General features: G+C 50.6%; 1 protein-coding gene across 1 annotated transcript in view; it reads right to left on the bottom strand.

Moving 5' to 3' along the window:
• The window catches only part of LOC125948357 (laminin subunit alpha-1), an 81,790-nt gene that overhangs the window by 52,149 nt on the left and 14,289 nt on the right, over positions 1 to 15,352 (bottom strand). Inside the window, exons 3-4 of the mRNA XM_049674323.1 lie at positions 12,843 to 13,035; positions 12,576 to 12,741 (exon numbers count right to left, since the gene is read on the bottom strand). Coding sequence (XP_049530280.1) covers positions 12,576 to 12,741; positions 12,843 to 13,035 — 359 coding nt within the window. The remainder of the gene's footprint in view (positions 1 to 12,575; positions 12,742 to 12,842; positions 13,036 to 15,352) is intronic.

Below are 15,352 nucleotides of genomic sequence, written 5' to 3' on the forward strand. Positions count from 1 at the left end.
CATTTGCGCCTTGGCGCATACACTTGTCCCGCAGGTATTTTAATTCGTTGTCCACAAGGGAGGGGAACAAGGCAATAGTTAGCTAAGGGAATGTGCTTCATTACACGAAGCGGAATGCGACGATCGATCGCGCGATCACGCTGCGAAACGATAAACGTGCAAGATCGGAAATCCAGAGCAAACGGCCTTCCATTCCAATCTTCCTGTAACAAACACGGCAGATCTCTCTTCGATTCGGCGGATGCTTAACATTATGGTTCCATCTTGCTTGTACTGGAGAACCGATTATGTATGCATATGCCATTTACCCGAATCGAATGCACAGGAAATGCTGTAATTGGCATCGGCTACAACACCCACGACACTTTTTCCAACTTTGGAAGCACCAGCAACGGATTTCCACCGGCGCAGAGCGGTACCATGTTTGGTTGTTGTTGTGATCCGTCTTGACGACGACGACGACGACAACGACGCCAACTCGGATCATTATTGTTCGCAAAAACAAATAATGGAGGGATCAGAGGAAGCCGTCTAGTATGTCCCCTGTCTGGTGAGGAGGCCCTTGTTTGTTGCGGTGGGGCTCCATTTTGAAAATAATTAGTTCAATCATAAACCGTCCACCATGGCACCATGTTCGAGATAGGGAACTCCTTGGCTGGCTTGCTCGCTGGCTGGCTGACTGGAGAAAAAGTACCACAAAAAAAAGTTTCCATCCATTCCATCCAGCCATCGTCAGACGACGACTGACTGACTGACGAGGACTACTGAGATCGAAGGGTCCCCCACCCCGCAAGTGAACCAGAAAGGTCTGTTACCCAGTGCCCGGGCCAGAGCGTCGTACGAAAGTCGTGACATTCTCGGAGCAAACAATTATTTGCTAGACCATTTATGGTCACAATTTAAAGGAGAAAAGTTCACGAACGGCGAGAACGGCCACCAGACTGGTGGCCAATCCGGCGACAGGAACGGTCCGTACGGTACGGTCCGCTCCCGAGACCGATGCCCATTTATGCTGTTATGACGACGACGCTCTGCAGCGAATCAATGTCCAATGCTGCTGGACTGTGCCTGCGCTGTGTGCCGGGAACTCTCCTCCGGGACCATGTTGGCTTCCCCGGGGTGAGGGTCCCATTTGTGGATGTGGCCAGTGCGCGAGATACAATTCGCGAGATCGACGCGATCGCTTGTCAAGAATTATGTGTAAATCAACGACAAGCGACGAGTAAAGAATGAGATAGCCAAACGGAACCTCCCTTTTGGGGGGCAGGGAAGGAGGAGAATTGCAGTCAGAACATTCCACAGCCAGTATTACTCATTGCGTGGGGCTCGACGAATCGCCTAGCCCTCGATGACAAGGCCTTTTCGGTGTTTTGCAGCATTCCCGCCTTAGCGATCGTGAAAATATTTGTTTGCTGATTCCGTCCGAAGATTCGCTGAAGGCGCTGTGATCATAAAAGAGATCGAGATGATCGCGATCATTTCGATTTGGATTCCTTCATGCTCGCATTCCACACTTTGGCAATCACGAATTAGCTGCATGACACTTCCAATCAACCCACTCCCGTAGCCTATAATTTGGCGATCTACTCCCGTTCGGAACCGTGCGCGCGCGCGCTCGCTCGCGAAGACGCATCGTGTTACATCGCGCAAAGATCACGCGATAAGCGCCGCAACGAGATGAGCGCAACGCATGAATCCATCCAATCAATCATTTTAAATGAACCAATTTGATCGATTCGTTCCACGAATCGCCTTCTTCCTCCGATCCTATCGCACACACACACGCACCGAAATTCATCCATTTCCACCGAAACGGCAGCAACTTGCACTCTGGCCAGCGAGCGATCAAAAGACTTCAACCGAAACAGCGACGAACCCCATAAGTTTTGATCATCTTAACGAGCTCATCATCGCCATCGATGCACCCGGAACGGTGCAACAAGGCGGGCAGCTCGTAAGAAGACGTTTTCATCGACGAGGCATCTCCAGGGAAGAAATTTCATTGCCCACTGGACTGTTTAAGGCAGAGAGTGGGCCCCGCTAGGGGGCAAGTAGGTCACAGTAAAAGCACAGCTTAATAACAATTGAGAATCGAAAATGACAAACGCACACCCGATGACAACAATAGCCGAGTCGAAATGGCCATTAGGAGGTCTGAAAGGCGGGTAGGAAGAAGTGGGCAAACCTGTCCGCGTTCCTTTCATCAAATGTTAATCTTTTCTCAACAAACGATACTTTAAGCACGCTTTCAGTGGACCAACGGAGTGAAGCGCAATGCATTCCTAATTGTGCGGATGAGCCGCACCGACCGACCAAATGTGTGTGTGTGTGTGTGTGTGTGTGTACGCGTGCGCTTTCAATATTTATGCCTTTTTTGTGTCTCTCTGTTTATGTTTTCCATTTTTTTTTCTTCAATACTTTTCATCCACCCTCCACCTCTCCCCGATGGAGACGATTTGATGATGATGCTGCCGCTGCTGCCCGCGCCAACAGAGGGCGGCCGCCATTTAGAGACATTTTGATGAAATGTCTAAACAACCGCACTTTTGGGGCATCCCCCTCCCCCTACCCTCCGAGACACACGATTATAGATGGTCAAACACAATCTTTCTTTTGCTGCTTAAAGCTAGCGGTTTATGCACTAAAAATCTTTGCATCCACGCGATCCAGCTTGTCTAGAAGCGCGGGTGATCTACGTAACGTAAAGCTTGTGGTCTGTATGACGATGGCGACGACGACGAATGCTGTTTGTTTGCTGTTCGATTCGTTCCACAACTTCACTAACCATAAAAATCAACAGAAACCGCCGAGCGAACGACCCGCCGGGTGAGCGAACAAGCCGCAATCATGCATCTTACTTTGGGATCGAGATTACCGACGGCGTCACGTGGCGGCGCTGCACCGCATTCCTAGCGCCAACCATTCCTGGTCAACGAACGTACGGCCGTTTCATTTTCGGGCGACGTGCTCATAGATTGCAAATATTTGAACAATTCACTTCACTTCATAATGACCTGGTTCTTATGAGAAATGTAAACACCATTTGAACTACCAGTCGAGTTGAATACCACCATTCTAGGTGCAAATCGTTCGATAACTTCCTTTAAAGCCGATACCACCACCAACAGCCAACCAGCCAGCCAGCACTCTGCATGTCAAAGACCTCTAATGGCGCAGCCTCAGAACAGAAGCATAACGGTGAGGATTATCCTCCAGCATTCCCACCGGCAGATACGGATAATTATGGCCATTATGTTACGAATCAATAATCCGGATCGGATCGATCGCTGCTAACGATCGACGTTGCTCGGAGCTTTGTCTTCGACCAGTGGCGACCAAGTGCATAACGACGTACAGCTGCAGCTGTACGACTGGATCTTCGTTCTTCGTCACCATCGTGACCGTTGCTGCTCTGTCCACCAAACCATCCAAGAGTCCACAGAAGGTGCAGAAACATAAATATCATCTCTTCAAAACACACACGCACACGCATCGTTCTCCATTCGAAAGGAAAATATTAATAACCATAATAATGATCCGGGACTGGTGTGGTCTGGTCTGGTCTGGTCGGGGGACCCGGCTACCCCGCCATGCACCTGAACCCCACGTTCCGGGAGGTCTCTACGATTCGATCGATGCGATGGGTAAATAAATACTCCAGTGAAAATGAGCTCCGGCGATGGATTTTCTTCTTTCAACTTTGTGTACTTCTGATTTCGCCTCCCCTCGAAGCCGGGAGAGTCCCAGTTAGTCCGTGATGCGTGGCCGCCCCCCTGCGGCTGGATCGAAACGTTTTGATTTAATTCAATTGACGATGCACGCGTTGCACCGGTTGCTCCCGGCTGCATCGTGCATCATTTGCATTCCCACCTTTCACAACGACGACAACGAGACCACCAGACGTCGATCGTCGGCTGCTTGCTGGACTGGTGGCCGCCCGCCAGCCAGCTCTGGATCAATCTTGCTTTTACTGCGACTGCGACGGCGCTCGAGCTAATGAGCCGGTTTACCGCGGTATCCCGATACACACCGATGATTAGCCCGATAAACGCTTTATCGGATAAAACATACGTTTTTATCGCCGTGCCGCGATACTGGTGCGAATGCGAATTTGCCATTCCGTGCTTCACAGAGGCCTTTCACACCTACGGTGCCTAAAGCGTGTGGTTCGTGGATTAGAGGCCATAGTCGCGGGATTAGATTATCGCACGAGACCATTAAGGTGCAGGTGTTTAAAACATTATTTATGCCACACCCCTCTTGTGGTTCATTTGGAACCTAAACTGTGCTCCTCGTCGCCGACGTCGTCGTCATGGTTACGATTACGTATGCATTGGCTGCTGGATGTATGCTGTAGCTGCCAACTAAACGAACTGCGTAACAAGTGCAATCAACATATGTTAACGCTTTTTATTGACTTCGGCAGCCAATTTAGGAGTGAATGCGGGTGCGCAGGTTTTTACACAAATTGCGCTGTTAACGAACGTTCGAAGGAATATTAATTAATTGCTCGGTACTTCTTGAGATCGCCAATAAACTACTTTTACTGAGACACTGAACTTTTCAAAAATTTCAAAATGTTCGTAGAAGAACCACTCCGTTAGATCATTTCTAATGTTAGAGGCATCGAAGTCTCATATTTCATAAAAACAAACGCTTGCTCGTCCTCGTAATAGACCTGCCCGGTTGGTTCATCAATACATCCCTCTACCTTCTCCCTTTGTGGTAAGCATTAGAAACGAAAAGCGATCCACGGCAAGTGGCAGCCGCATGGCGGTTATATACCAGTGAAAACACATCGGAGAGAGCGATCACTTCCTCCTGGGCCCCGTCCTTTCTCGATCCCAACCCGGACTGTGCGATCCGATCCGATCCGATCAGATGTGTCACTGCGATAAGATGAAAAATGTTTACACGATCCGATTCTGCTGCTGCTGCTGCTGCTGCTGCTGCTGCGGTCGATTATCTCCCCCCGGGTCCTTCGGTGCACAGCCGAGCATTATGTGATAATAAATTAATGACAAAAGGCTTTAAGAAAAGAAGAAAAAAAACAGTCCCACGAATCAGGACATGAAGGGAAGAATCGACGAACAAATCGGAAGAGGGGATCGTGTACAAGCGATGACATTGTTCACTCGATCGACCACGATGGCGATACCTCCCAGGATTGCAGCCGTGATTAATGTGACCAACGCTGCGCTGGCACTCGCGGGAGGCTGGCTGTCCCCACCATGATGCTACTGCGCGGTCGCCATCATTGGTTTGCCGATCCTTATCCCGCACGACATCGTGATTCTCGGCACGAGAGCGAGAGAGATAACGGCTCGTCGAACCACGAGGCTCGTTATGGAGACACCGCACCACGGCAGGTACCGTTGTACTCGGCACCTTCATGACCGGGCATGCCTGGTCGATCGATCATATCAGCTCGTCGGTCGGTGGAACTCATCGCGGGAGTTGTTGTTTTTTGACAAATCAATTGCGAGGAACTGTCCGTTGGCATGCTGGCACCATCGCTTGATGATGATTGTTGGGCTGTCATTTAACTCCACAGGATCCCAATTATCAGGGACCCCCAAAAAGAGTCATTTCGTCGATCGAAACGACATTCAATTGGACTGTCAAGAGACTCGATGATCACATCGACCACTTACCATAAAAGCAAGTCTCACGGAATGCTCTTTTTGGCTCTCTAATAACTTAATTTGCCAACCGGGCGAGCCATCCAACCAACTAGCCAGCAATCATGGCTCATAAAATACGATCAACTGAAGTGATCATATCCTCCCCGATCATTCCCTAAAATTTCGGCCGCTCTCCCAAATGCCATGCCACGCTGGTCGTAAATTGCTTGAAATGCATCCACATGCATGGATGCGAGTTAATGTGAAGATCACCCACACGGCAGCACGATGCCGATCGGTGTCATTTTCGGTGGGCCGGGAAGCGGATATAACATTTGTTTCCCCCCTCGGCGGTCGCTCTTCTGTCGCGAGCGCGTCTTTCGTTGCAATGCCTCGAAATAATTTAAATGATTTAATTTATTTATTGTAGGTAGAGTCCACACAAAGAGAGAGAGAGAGAGAGAGAGAGAGATGGAGAGAGGGAGAGACTGAGTTGGTAGCCTCATTAGACGAACACGATTACCATAAATCTTCTGCGCGAAAAGGCAACGGAGCCGGCGGACAGATGGTCGATTTTGTTTTAAATTAAACCAACCATTTATCAACCAACGGGGACCATTTGCTTCAAGATCGAGAAGCAGGATTTGCGCGACCTGCAGAGGAGCATTTTGCGAGAGTTCTTTTAACAAAACTCAACCAAGAACCTCGCTTCTAGTAGCTAGTTCTTGCACCAAACATTTATAGAGTCACGCAACACTCAAAGAAGGTACTTCGGATCTCAAAATGCATTCCATGCGCATCTGTCGGCATCACAAAGAACTATCTGTTGGGAATGTTGTTTTGTTGTTCAAATCATTTCAACCAGCATTTGTTGTTCTCACACTTGCGCCAATGCACTCCACTCCACTCTCTATCGGAGAGAGCATTATCAAAAAGGGATCGTCCGTCCGGTGCATTGTATGTGTTCTAACCAGTATCCAGGTCCAGGTGGTCCAGGAGGTTACCTCACGGTAGACACGCGGGTTGGTTGTTTGGTGATCATGTTTCAAGTGCACACCCGAACTACCGCAGAGTTGTGTCGAAAGAGCAGCAGCGAAGGCTCTGACCGGCAGCTTCTTCCGCGCTGTTCTAGTGTTGTTTACAAACCACTCGACAACCAGCAGCAGCAGCAGCAGGAACAACAGCGACAAACAAACTCCACAAGCTATATAGAAGTTACGCATAGTGAGTGGAGAACGAGTGGAACACACACACACACACACTGCTATGGGGACTGCGGAGCCTGGTTCTTCTGGATTACCTTTGTTTTTGTTTTTTTGTTTTTCTTTAAAAAAAAACTCATAACATTTGACCGGGCACTCTCCGTGGGGCCCCCCGTAAATGACCTTAATAGTCCTCTCACAAATGACACATCAGCCGCTGATGCCAAACTCCCCCCAGAGTGATTTGTAGGTTAACGGGTAATCGCCAATTCCATTTACTTAATTTCCTTCACGTCGTCGTCGTCGTCGTCACTCAGCGCCACCATTAACCGTCGTCCACATATCAATCACTGCTGCTGCTGCTGCTCTATCCACTGTCACTGTCTCTTCGTGTGGTCCACGGAACTCCGGCCCCGTAGGAGGTGTGTGCGCGCGCGCGCGATAGGATAGCCCGCGACTGATACTCGCGCACGCACGCACGCACGCAACCGACAACTAATCAGCAGTCGGGAGCGCCACAACGCGCCACATCGAGGCCACGGGCTGTCTTCACGCGGACAGACGGCGGCGGTCCGTGAGTTGTCCAAAACAACGAAACCGAGAAGCGAAAAAAAACGCAGGCATCTTGGATGAAATTTAAAAAGGGCACAGCTGCTGCCAGGGCCTCACTTAACCGTCAGCCTTTGGTAGCCCTTTCTGACACTCCCGAATGTCCGTAAAGTGAGGTGAATGCGGACTCGAAACGAAAAAAAATGCCAAACGACTTCTCCACAAAAGCGCGTAAAGGTGAAGCTGGGAATTGGCCCTCGACGACCGGAAACGAAACTCACTCTTCAGGTTGCGTTTTCGGGGCAGTCAAAGTGCGAGTTACATGCCAAGAGGCCCTCTCTTTCTCTGGCTGGCCTGATTAAGGGCGAGCCCTTCCTCCCCCCCAAAAGCCTTCCGTTGGCCTACATTCCAGACGTAACAGCTGTTTAGTGGCGAACGATCGAGTTATAAACGTTGTAAGCTGATCTTCTCTTTTCCAGCGATGTGTGCGATATCGATCGGTAAGTCACACCAAATGCTGCAGCACACGCCACCACAAAACAAGAGCATGGCGTTCATTTCATATCACTTACGACCAGCTGACGGATGAAGAGCTGCAATAGCTGCTGCTGCCCGATCGTACCAAAAGATGACAAGCGCACATCGAGCGCACATTGAACTGTCTGCTTCCAGCTGGATGCTGGTGATTGACACGCGAACACATCCGAGGTGATCGAGGCGAGGCGATGTCGATTCGATAAAGCAATGATTACGTTATCTGGTGCACCGATTGCCGATGCCTGTCACGTGATCCCGATCCAATTACGCCTCGACGAATGCGACAAACAACATTAATGCTTCTTGCTGCTGCTTGCGCGAGAAGCTCGAGCCCGTTGTCCCCGTTTTGCGGTCCCGAAAATGAACCGGCAAAAAACCGGGCATCCTTTCACGAGCCTTCCTTCTGGAATGCGAGGGACAGTGAGTTTTTGATTCTTTGGCCATTCCACACACCGGCGCGCGCGCACGCCCATAAAGTTAGTGAAATGTGTGTGTGTGTGTATTCCGAAGGGCCCATCGTCACCACCACCTCCGCCAGCGTTTACCGTTTTTGGGCATCCTGGTACAAGAACTGATCGATATCCACAAACCCCGGGCCCCGGGGGGGGTTACTCATCCCGCTGCCGCTGCCGTCCACCAGAACGACAAGACGAGTGCAGGGCGTAAGGGCGGTCCCTGTGGCCAATACGGGAATGGAACTCATTAAAACATTCCATTTCCCTTTCCCGGACCTACGGTAAGCTAAATAAGGCGGCACCGCACCATAAACAGGGGAGAACCCGGGGGAACTACACCGGCATTGACCGTTCCAAGACGACGACCAAGACGACGACGTTTGGCTTCGGATATCGGCGACCACTGGCCAGGGAACTGGACTAGACCGACAATTCCGCAATGTAAGAGTCGGGAACAGCAGCAGCAGCAGGCTCGGAAGCATTGTCCAGCCGGCCAATTATTGGCGTACAACGTTCCCGGGCCGGCACACCAGCGATCGTACGACGCCGCCGCCGCCGCCGCCAGTTTGATCGATTCGATCTACATGGCCATTTCTGGTCCGGATTCCCGGTTGCACTGGCCACCCCAAAAAAGGCCTTGGTTCCGCCAGTCATCTATCCAGCCGGCAGGAACTAGCACTAGCTACGATGCAATAGAAGAAGCGGTGAACGGAGATCGAAACTGGAGCGCACCCTTAGAACAAACACGGACAACGAACCCGCGCCGAACGCTAACGGCAATCGGTGTAATGATCGAAGGCCATGGCAGGGCAGATAACGGGCGTGGACAATGAATATTGTTTCCGCGCATTCCGAAAGCCCGTTTGCTCGTTATAGGACCAGCACTCAAGATGGTCCGGCTGTCTTCGCTTTGGGGATTACATGAGCATCGATGGGAGAGGGCCCTTTAAAAAAAAAGTGGAAAAGCGACGACCATATTGTGCCGAACCAAACCCTATTTGCTAGTGATGGTATGATCGTCTTCGACTTCTTGTCTCGGTTCTTTCGGACTCGACGATTCCGATTCTACTCGAAACACTCGAAACGAAGCAGACAACACGGCCCAAAATGGCCAAAGCTAATGATCGATTTCGACTAAAGATGTGAATCTTTTTTTCCCGAAAATGATCCGTCTGCAAAAAGGTTATTGCAACTTTTGACTAATGAGATTACACCTGACCTGATCGTAACCCGCAACATCAATAAACGGTCGTACGGCATCAATAAACGGACGCAAAGGTACGGTGGGCCATAAAAGGACCAGATCGATTTCGGTTTTATCGATAATGGCCGCTGCGTACCGATTTGGTATCGTGGGGTCCCGCGTTTCGAAGATGTGTCTTCAGCATCAGCAGAAGAACTCCCTAAAATGCTCGCAATAAACACACGAAAAGGGAAAGGAACGGAGCATCAACCCAGTACTAGACAGCACGCAGGACGCAATCGAAGGGTTTTTGAGGGAGGAGGGGTGACCGGCAGAAGAGAAGGGTAACCATTTTCGGGCAAGATTAATTGTTGGCACATTTTTCTTGCGCCCCTTTTCAATGCCTAACGATGCAACCGTACCGATGCACTATCATCTGCAAGGAATGGCTCTTAATGGTTAATGCATTCCCGCAGGTCCTCGAGTTCGTCTTTGTCGCTTACTCATTCGGGGGACTCATAAATAAGTGCAGTCGTCCGATGATGCGCCTATGGAATGAAAGGGAGCGCGCACAGAGAGATGGGCGCGATGGCGGATAGGGCTGGGATAGCCGGAATGCAAGATCGATCGCTCGCGAACTGTTGGCGCAAGATCCGCGCTCCCCGGTACTTTTAAGCACAATCGGAGTCCAATCATGGTCGCATCAGATCCTCCAAAGGGTGGTGAACCATTAAGCAACAGAAGAAAAAAAACGCAAAGAAGACCTTCGAAAAACCGAACAGAAAAGAAGCGCTTTCGAATGGCAATCCTTAATGCAATAAAGAGAAACAGAAGCTTCAGAAGCGGTGATTCGGCGTAATTGAAATATCCCGTGATAATCGCAGAGCACAAATGATCCCTATCCCTTGGAGCGATCTTCCATTAGTGGCCAAAGTATCCGATAAGCCTATGGCCATTGACACGCACACGCCAAGGATCGCACGCAAATTAACGAACGATTCAATTAACGGGGCCCCACTTATTATCGCGGGGCGCGGCGTCCAGAAGCGAAAACACCATTCCAACTACAAAGGTCTCGCGGTCTCGCGGCTTTGGAAACCCCAGAGTCAGAGAAGAGAGTCCCGTTCTCCGGATTCCGTTCCGACTGTGAAAGGAATTTCAACAATTAGGGGACAACTCAACGCCCACCAGCGCGCGTATGCCGCTTAAGAAGAAGCTGCTGCTTCTGCTGCTGTCGCTGCATAATCCCCGAAGCAAAAGCCCGGAGAGTGATTCGATTCAAAACGGTTTTTGGCCACGCCACGGTAAAGCCAGCGACCGACAGGCAATCACGCTTGTCATCATCCTCTACATGACAGATTGTCACGGTGTGTCACGATCAGTCAACATCAGCAGGCTTAGCCGGCACGAGAACGCCCGCGGCGGGGGTGGCGGGCTATCTGGTCGATCCCGGTTCGTCCATAAAATCCCCCCAAATTAAAAGATGCCACATTTCTCGCCACATTAATTTGGTGACGAGCTGCAGCTGCTGCTGCTGCTGCTGATGCCGACTAGTGCCGGATACCCTGTTCGACGACGGGCTAATCTCTGCTCGAGAGATGGAACATGTATCCGACTCATAATTTGTATTCAAATCAAATCGACACCTCGCGCGCCCGGTTGGAACTGCGATGAGGGGATGATGATGATGATGCTGATGCTGCAGTAGAGTCGACTGCTGTAGCGGCGACTGATGCAGTGTAGAACCCATAAAACCAATGCTCCATGGAGAGAAAAGGGATGCAGACGAAGCAGAAGAAGAAGAAGGAACGACAGCGATGACGACGACGAACACGAACACGGTTGGCATAAACATCGATCGATTTAAGGTGCGAGTGCGAGCATGACGGTACATGGTCCGCGTCTCGCATCCCGCGCCCGGCTAGGAGATTAGAAACAGATGCAACGCGCCCTCCGGGATGAACTGCCGTGCGGTGTGTCTCTCTTCTCGGCGGTGGCGGCGGCGGCGACTGTGCATCGTTGGCGTTTTGTATTCTTGGCGTCTCGTGCCTGTCTCGTGCGTCTTCGTGCGTCTACACTGCGGAAGTTCTTGGAAGGTGGCGCGGCATTTAGACGATGAGGAAGAAGAGCAGGAGAAGAAGGTTGGAGGCTACTCAAAAACTTGGTTAACGCTGGATACATCTTCGACTGGCGAGCGGGAAGTGCACGCTACCGCAGGCATGTCCGTTGCGGGCTAGTGATGTGATCTCCCCGGGGATGCCCGCAAGAGCGAGAGCAAAAGATAAACAAATGTCGACATGCGATCAAACCTCCCCCCCCCCCCCTCCCCGAACGCGATCTAAGCGCACGATAGCATCATGAGCATGAGAACGTCGGCCCCGGTACGTGTGATACGTTCCCGGTCGACAGACGACCACAGTTTGGCCACAGTATCAGGAAGTATCGACAGACGGTGTCATAAAGTGGTTTCTGAGGTGGATATCATATTCTGTTGGTCATATTAGTTATTTGATAATTCCATTTAAAAAATTACTTATTAGTCATTATTCACTGTAGCTTTGTGACGTCATAATACACTAGAGGAACTGTCAAATATGACACCCTATTTAAGTTAAGCGTGTTTTAAATTATTTTTTAAACTGAAGCAATTAAGGGATTCTAATTGAAGTTTATACTAAAAAATGCTCCAAGTTTTAATAACATTTTTTGTCCCGAAAACTAATCTAGTGTGTCCAGGAACATGTATTTTACTATGGAACTTCTTCAATGCACATCAAAGGAGGCATCTTTTGCAAATCAGTTTCCTCGCCCTTTTGACACTTTTCGAACCAAACCGGACATTGTTGCTGGTGTGAAAGGTTAAATTGTATAGGGAAATCTGTCCGCGCCACATCAAAAACAACGAAGCGACCGACCGCCGACGACGACGACGACGACGACGACGACGACGACCTGGCGCGACTGGGGCCCATTTTTTTGGCGAAACATGCACCCCCCCCTTGCGACTCCATTCCGCCCAACTTACCTGCCCAAGATCGAGATTGATGGTCACGCGATCATTTTTGGCGCCCTTCTGCAGTGTCGGGCTCTGCCACCAGCTGCTCGTGCCATCGACAATGTTCGTGATCGGGTGGCGCTTCTCCGGATCGGGACTGTTGGCATCACAGGTACCGCACTGGGAACCACGGGACCTGCCGGTAACAAAAATGATGTTTCCAAAATTAAATCGCCACCAACAACACCACAGCAACAGCGGGAGCAAGACGAAGAAGAAGAAGAAGCGGTTACCTACCGGCCCGTTGCCTCCGTGATGCGACAGTACTCCTCCCGGCCGGTCTGGCCGCAGGTCGCATTCACGGAGATTGTCGCCCGCAGGGCAACATTAAAAAATGGTGGCCATAAACCGGACGCCTTCGGTAGCTGCTGCTGCTGCTGATGATCGTACTCCGCCGTTGACACTGTCAGGCCGGACAGCAGCTTCAACTCTGTGGAAATGGAAGAGGATGGGGAGAATAGTTAAAAAAAACACGCACACAAAAAACAATCAAAACGCGACGAACTGGTCGAACATCGCGAACGCCATTCATTATATTTGCAAAATGGATGAGCTGGTGGCGCTATTTTTGGGAGTGTCTCCTTCCGCCCGGAGGAAATTATGTTTATTCATAGAGTCTGCGAGCACACCAGGAGGAGGGAGAGACACCAGAATACTGGAGGACAACAGACACTTTGGTACCTCGCCTCGGAACATCACTCACTCGTCGGGCGAGAGAGAGAGAGTAATGTTATGTGGTTCAGTGTAATAATCGTTTCCAGAAATACATCAACATACCCGGCCGCACCAGGCAGATGACAAGGTCCGCGGCCTGTTGCGAGATGCGCGACCGGAAATCAGTCCCGGAACATAAACATAACCTTCAAACAGCCCACCACCACCAGTCCAGGAGGCCCATCACACAACTCTTCAGTGGCTCTTGGGAGAAGAAGCCTTTACAGGCACAAACACACACACACACACACACATACAACCAATAACAAACAGACCGCGACACACTCTCTCCCTGGGGCCCCCATTTCTCACGGTACATAAATCCATCCAGAAAGTGCCCATTTTGTCGCCGCCTTGACGCGCCGCGTACGCAGGCAGATGGCCGGCGACATTCCTGTCAGAACTCGAGGGTGGTTGGTGTGGGTACAAGTTATGGATACTTCTTGCGGAATGCGTCAATCAATAAGCTCGATGCAGATGCAGACGCAATCATCTACCCTTGATCGTGTCATCGAATGACACGCACTTCATTTCAAACTCTTCCACTCAAAGTAGGCTTGGGGGAGGGGTGTTACTAGGGACAGAAATTAAGACGTTATTACACCCCAAAGTAGGCGCGAATGGGGGGGATGGGTGGTACTCTTTCGCTGTTCCCTACAGAGCGAGAGACGTCATTAACGATGTCGTCTCGTGTGCCGCTCGATAATGGAATAGCGCTTTATGATGATTCTCGGTGAAGCATACTCGAGTGGAAGAGATTTAAGGGCTAAGGGACCACCACCAGCGCCCAACGATAGAGACGATAATGGAGCCCGAATTCTTAGAACCATAAAGACCTTCAGCCGTTTGAAGGGACACGTGTAACCCTTCGCTTTTCGTAATGGCCGCGAGAACAGCTGGTTTGCACAAATCCGCGATCGAGCATCAGCCGAAGCGAAGCGCCGAAGCGATGGCTGTAACTGTGCCGTATGCAAATCATGTCGCCCATCTGCCGCCGTTTGTGTGACCAAAAAAGGGACGAAAGCAATCGGGACGACCTTATGTGGTGGCATGTTGAATTGGCACAAAACCACTTGCCGTTGCCTCCGGGGCTGCGCCAACAGCGCGAGTACACCAAAAAGCACCAGATAAAGCGGAACCCCTGTTTTTTTTCTTCTTACGTAGCCCTAAGCGTTTTGTTTAGCGTGCAGCTCAGCACGAGATTTTATGCTGCCCAGCATGGAAACGGCCGCACCGGTGGTGGCACCGTCGGTTTTTGGTCCATTTGCATTTCGGTAAAAGAAGAAGGAGACCGCGCGCCTCACAGCTTTTTTTATCAATTAGGCCATAATTCATAATTAAACACACGACAGACACACACACATGCAGAGGCTAGCACACCTGCATTTGCAGGCGCCGTCTTCGCCAAGGGGCCTTCGACTCCAGGTTAGCCCCCGGGTTGGGACGGACCAACCAACACGCCCCACAGAACATTTAAACATTTAATATTGATTTAGTGGCACCGATCGGCCGGTGCTGCACCACTGACGACCACTGTCTGTGTGTGTGTGTGTGTGTGTTAAATACGTCTTCATTGTGAATATCGTTATTTATTCTCTTGAAGGCTTTTCACCGCGTCGCCGATCCTCGCGACTTTCTCACGCATCGCGCACCCAGCGGATCCCGGAGGAGGACCCCGGGGACCAAATTAATGACTTTCTGCATTAGAGACCCCGGCCAACATTAGTCCAGTCCGGTTAAACGGGGGGGGGGCGAGGGCTGAGGAACGTTTGTTTTCCTCCACCTTGGGACCAGCCACGGTGGTCACGCGTGACCCATACTCAGCCGAGCCGAGGTCAAGATGGAAGACGATTAGAAATTAAGATATCGAGCATCGAAAAAAAAGGAGGCTCCAGCCCAGACCGGAATGCAAAATGCCCGGACGAATCCCGTGTTTTTTTTTGTGAAGAGGAAAAGAAATGATTTATTAAAAGCATTCATCACACGAAACGCCGCAAAGCCCCGTTCCAAAAACGTTAAGTAATGGCGGACGG

This window comes from Anopheles darlingi, chromosome 2 (genome assembly GCF_943734745.1).
Source record: "Anopheles darlingi chromosome 2, idAnoDarlMG_H_01, whole genome shotgun sequence".
NCBI classification, from domain to species: Eukaryota; Metazoa; Arthropoda; class Insecta; order Diptera; family Culicidae; genus Anopheles; species Anopheles darlingi.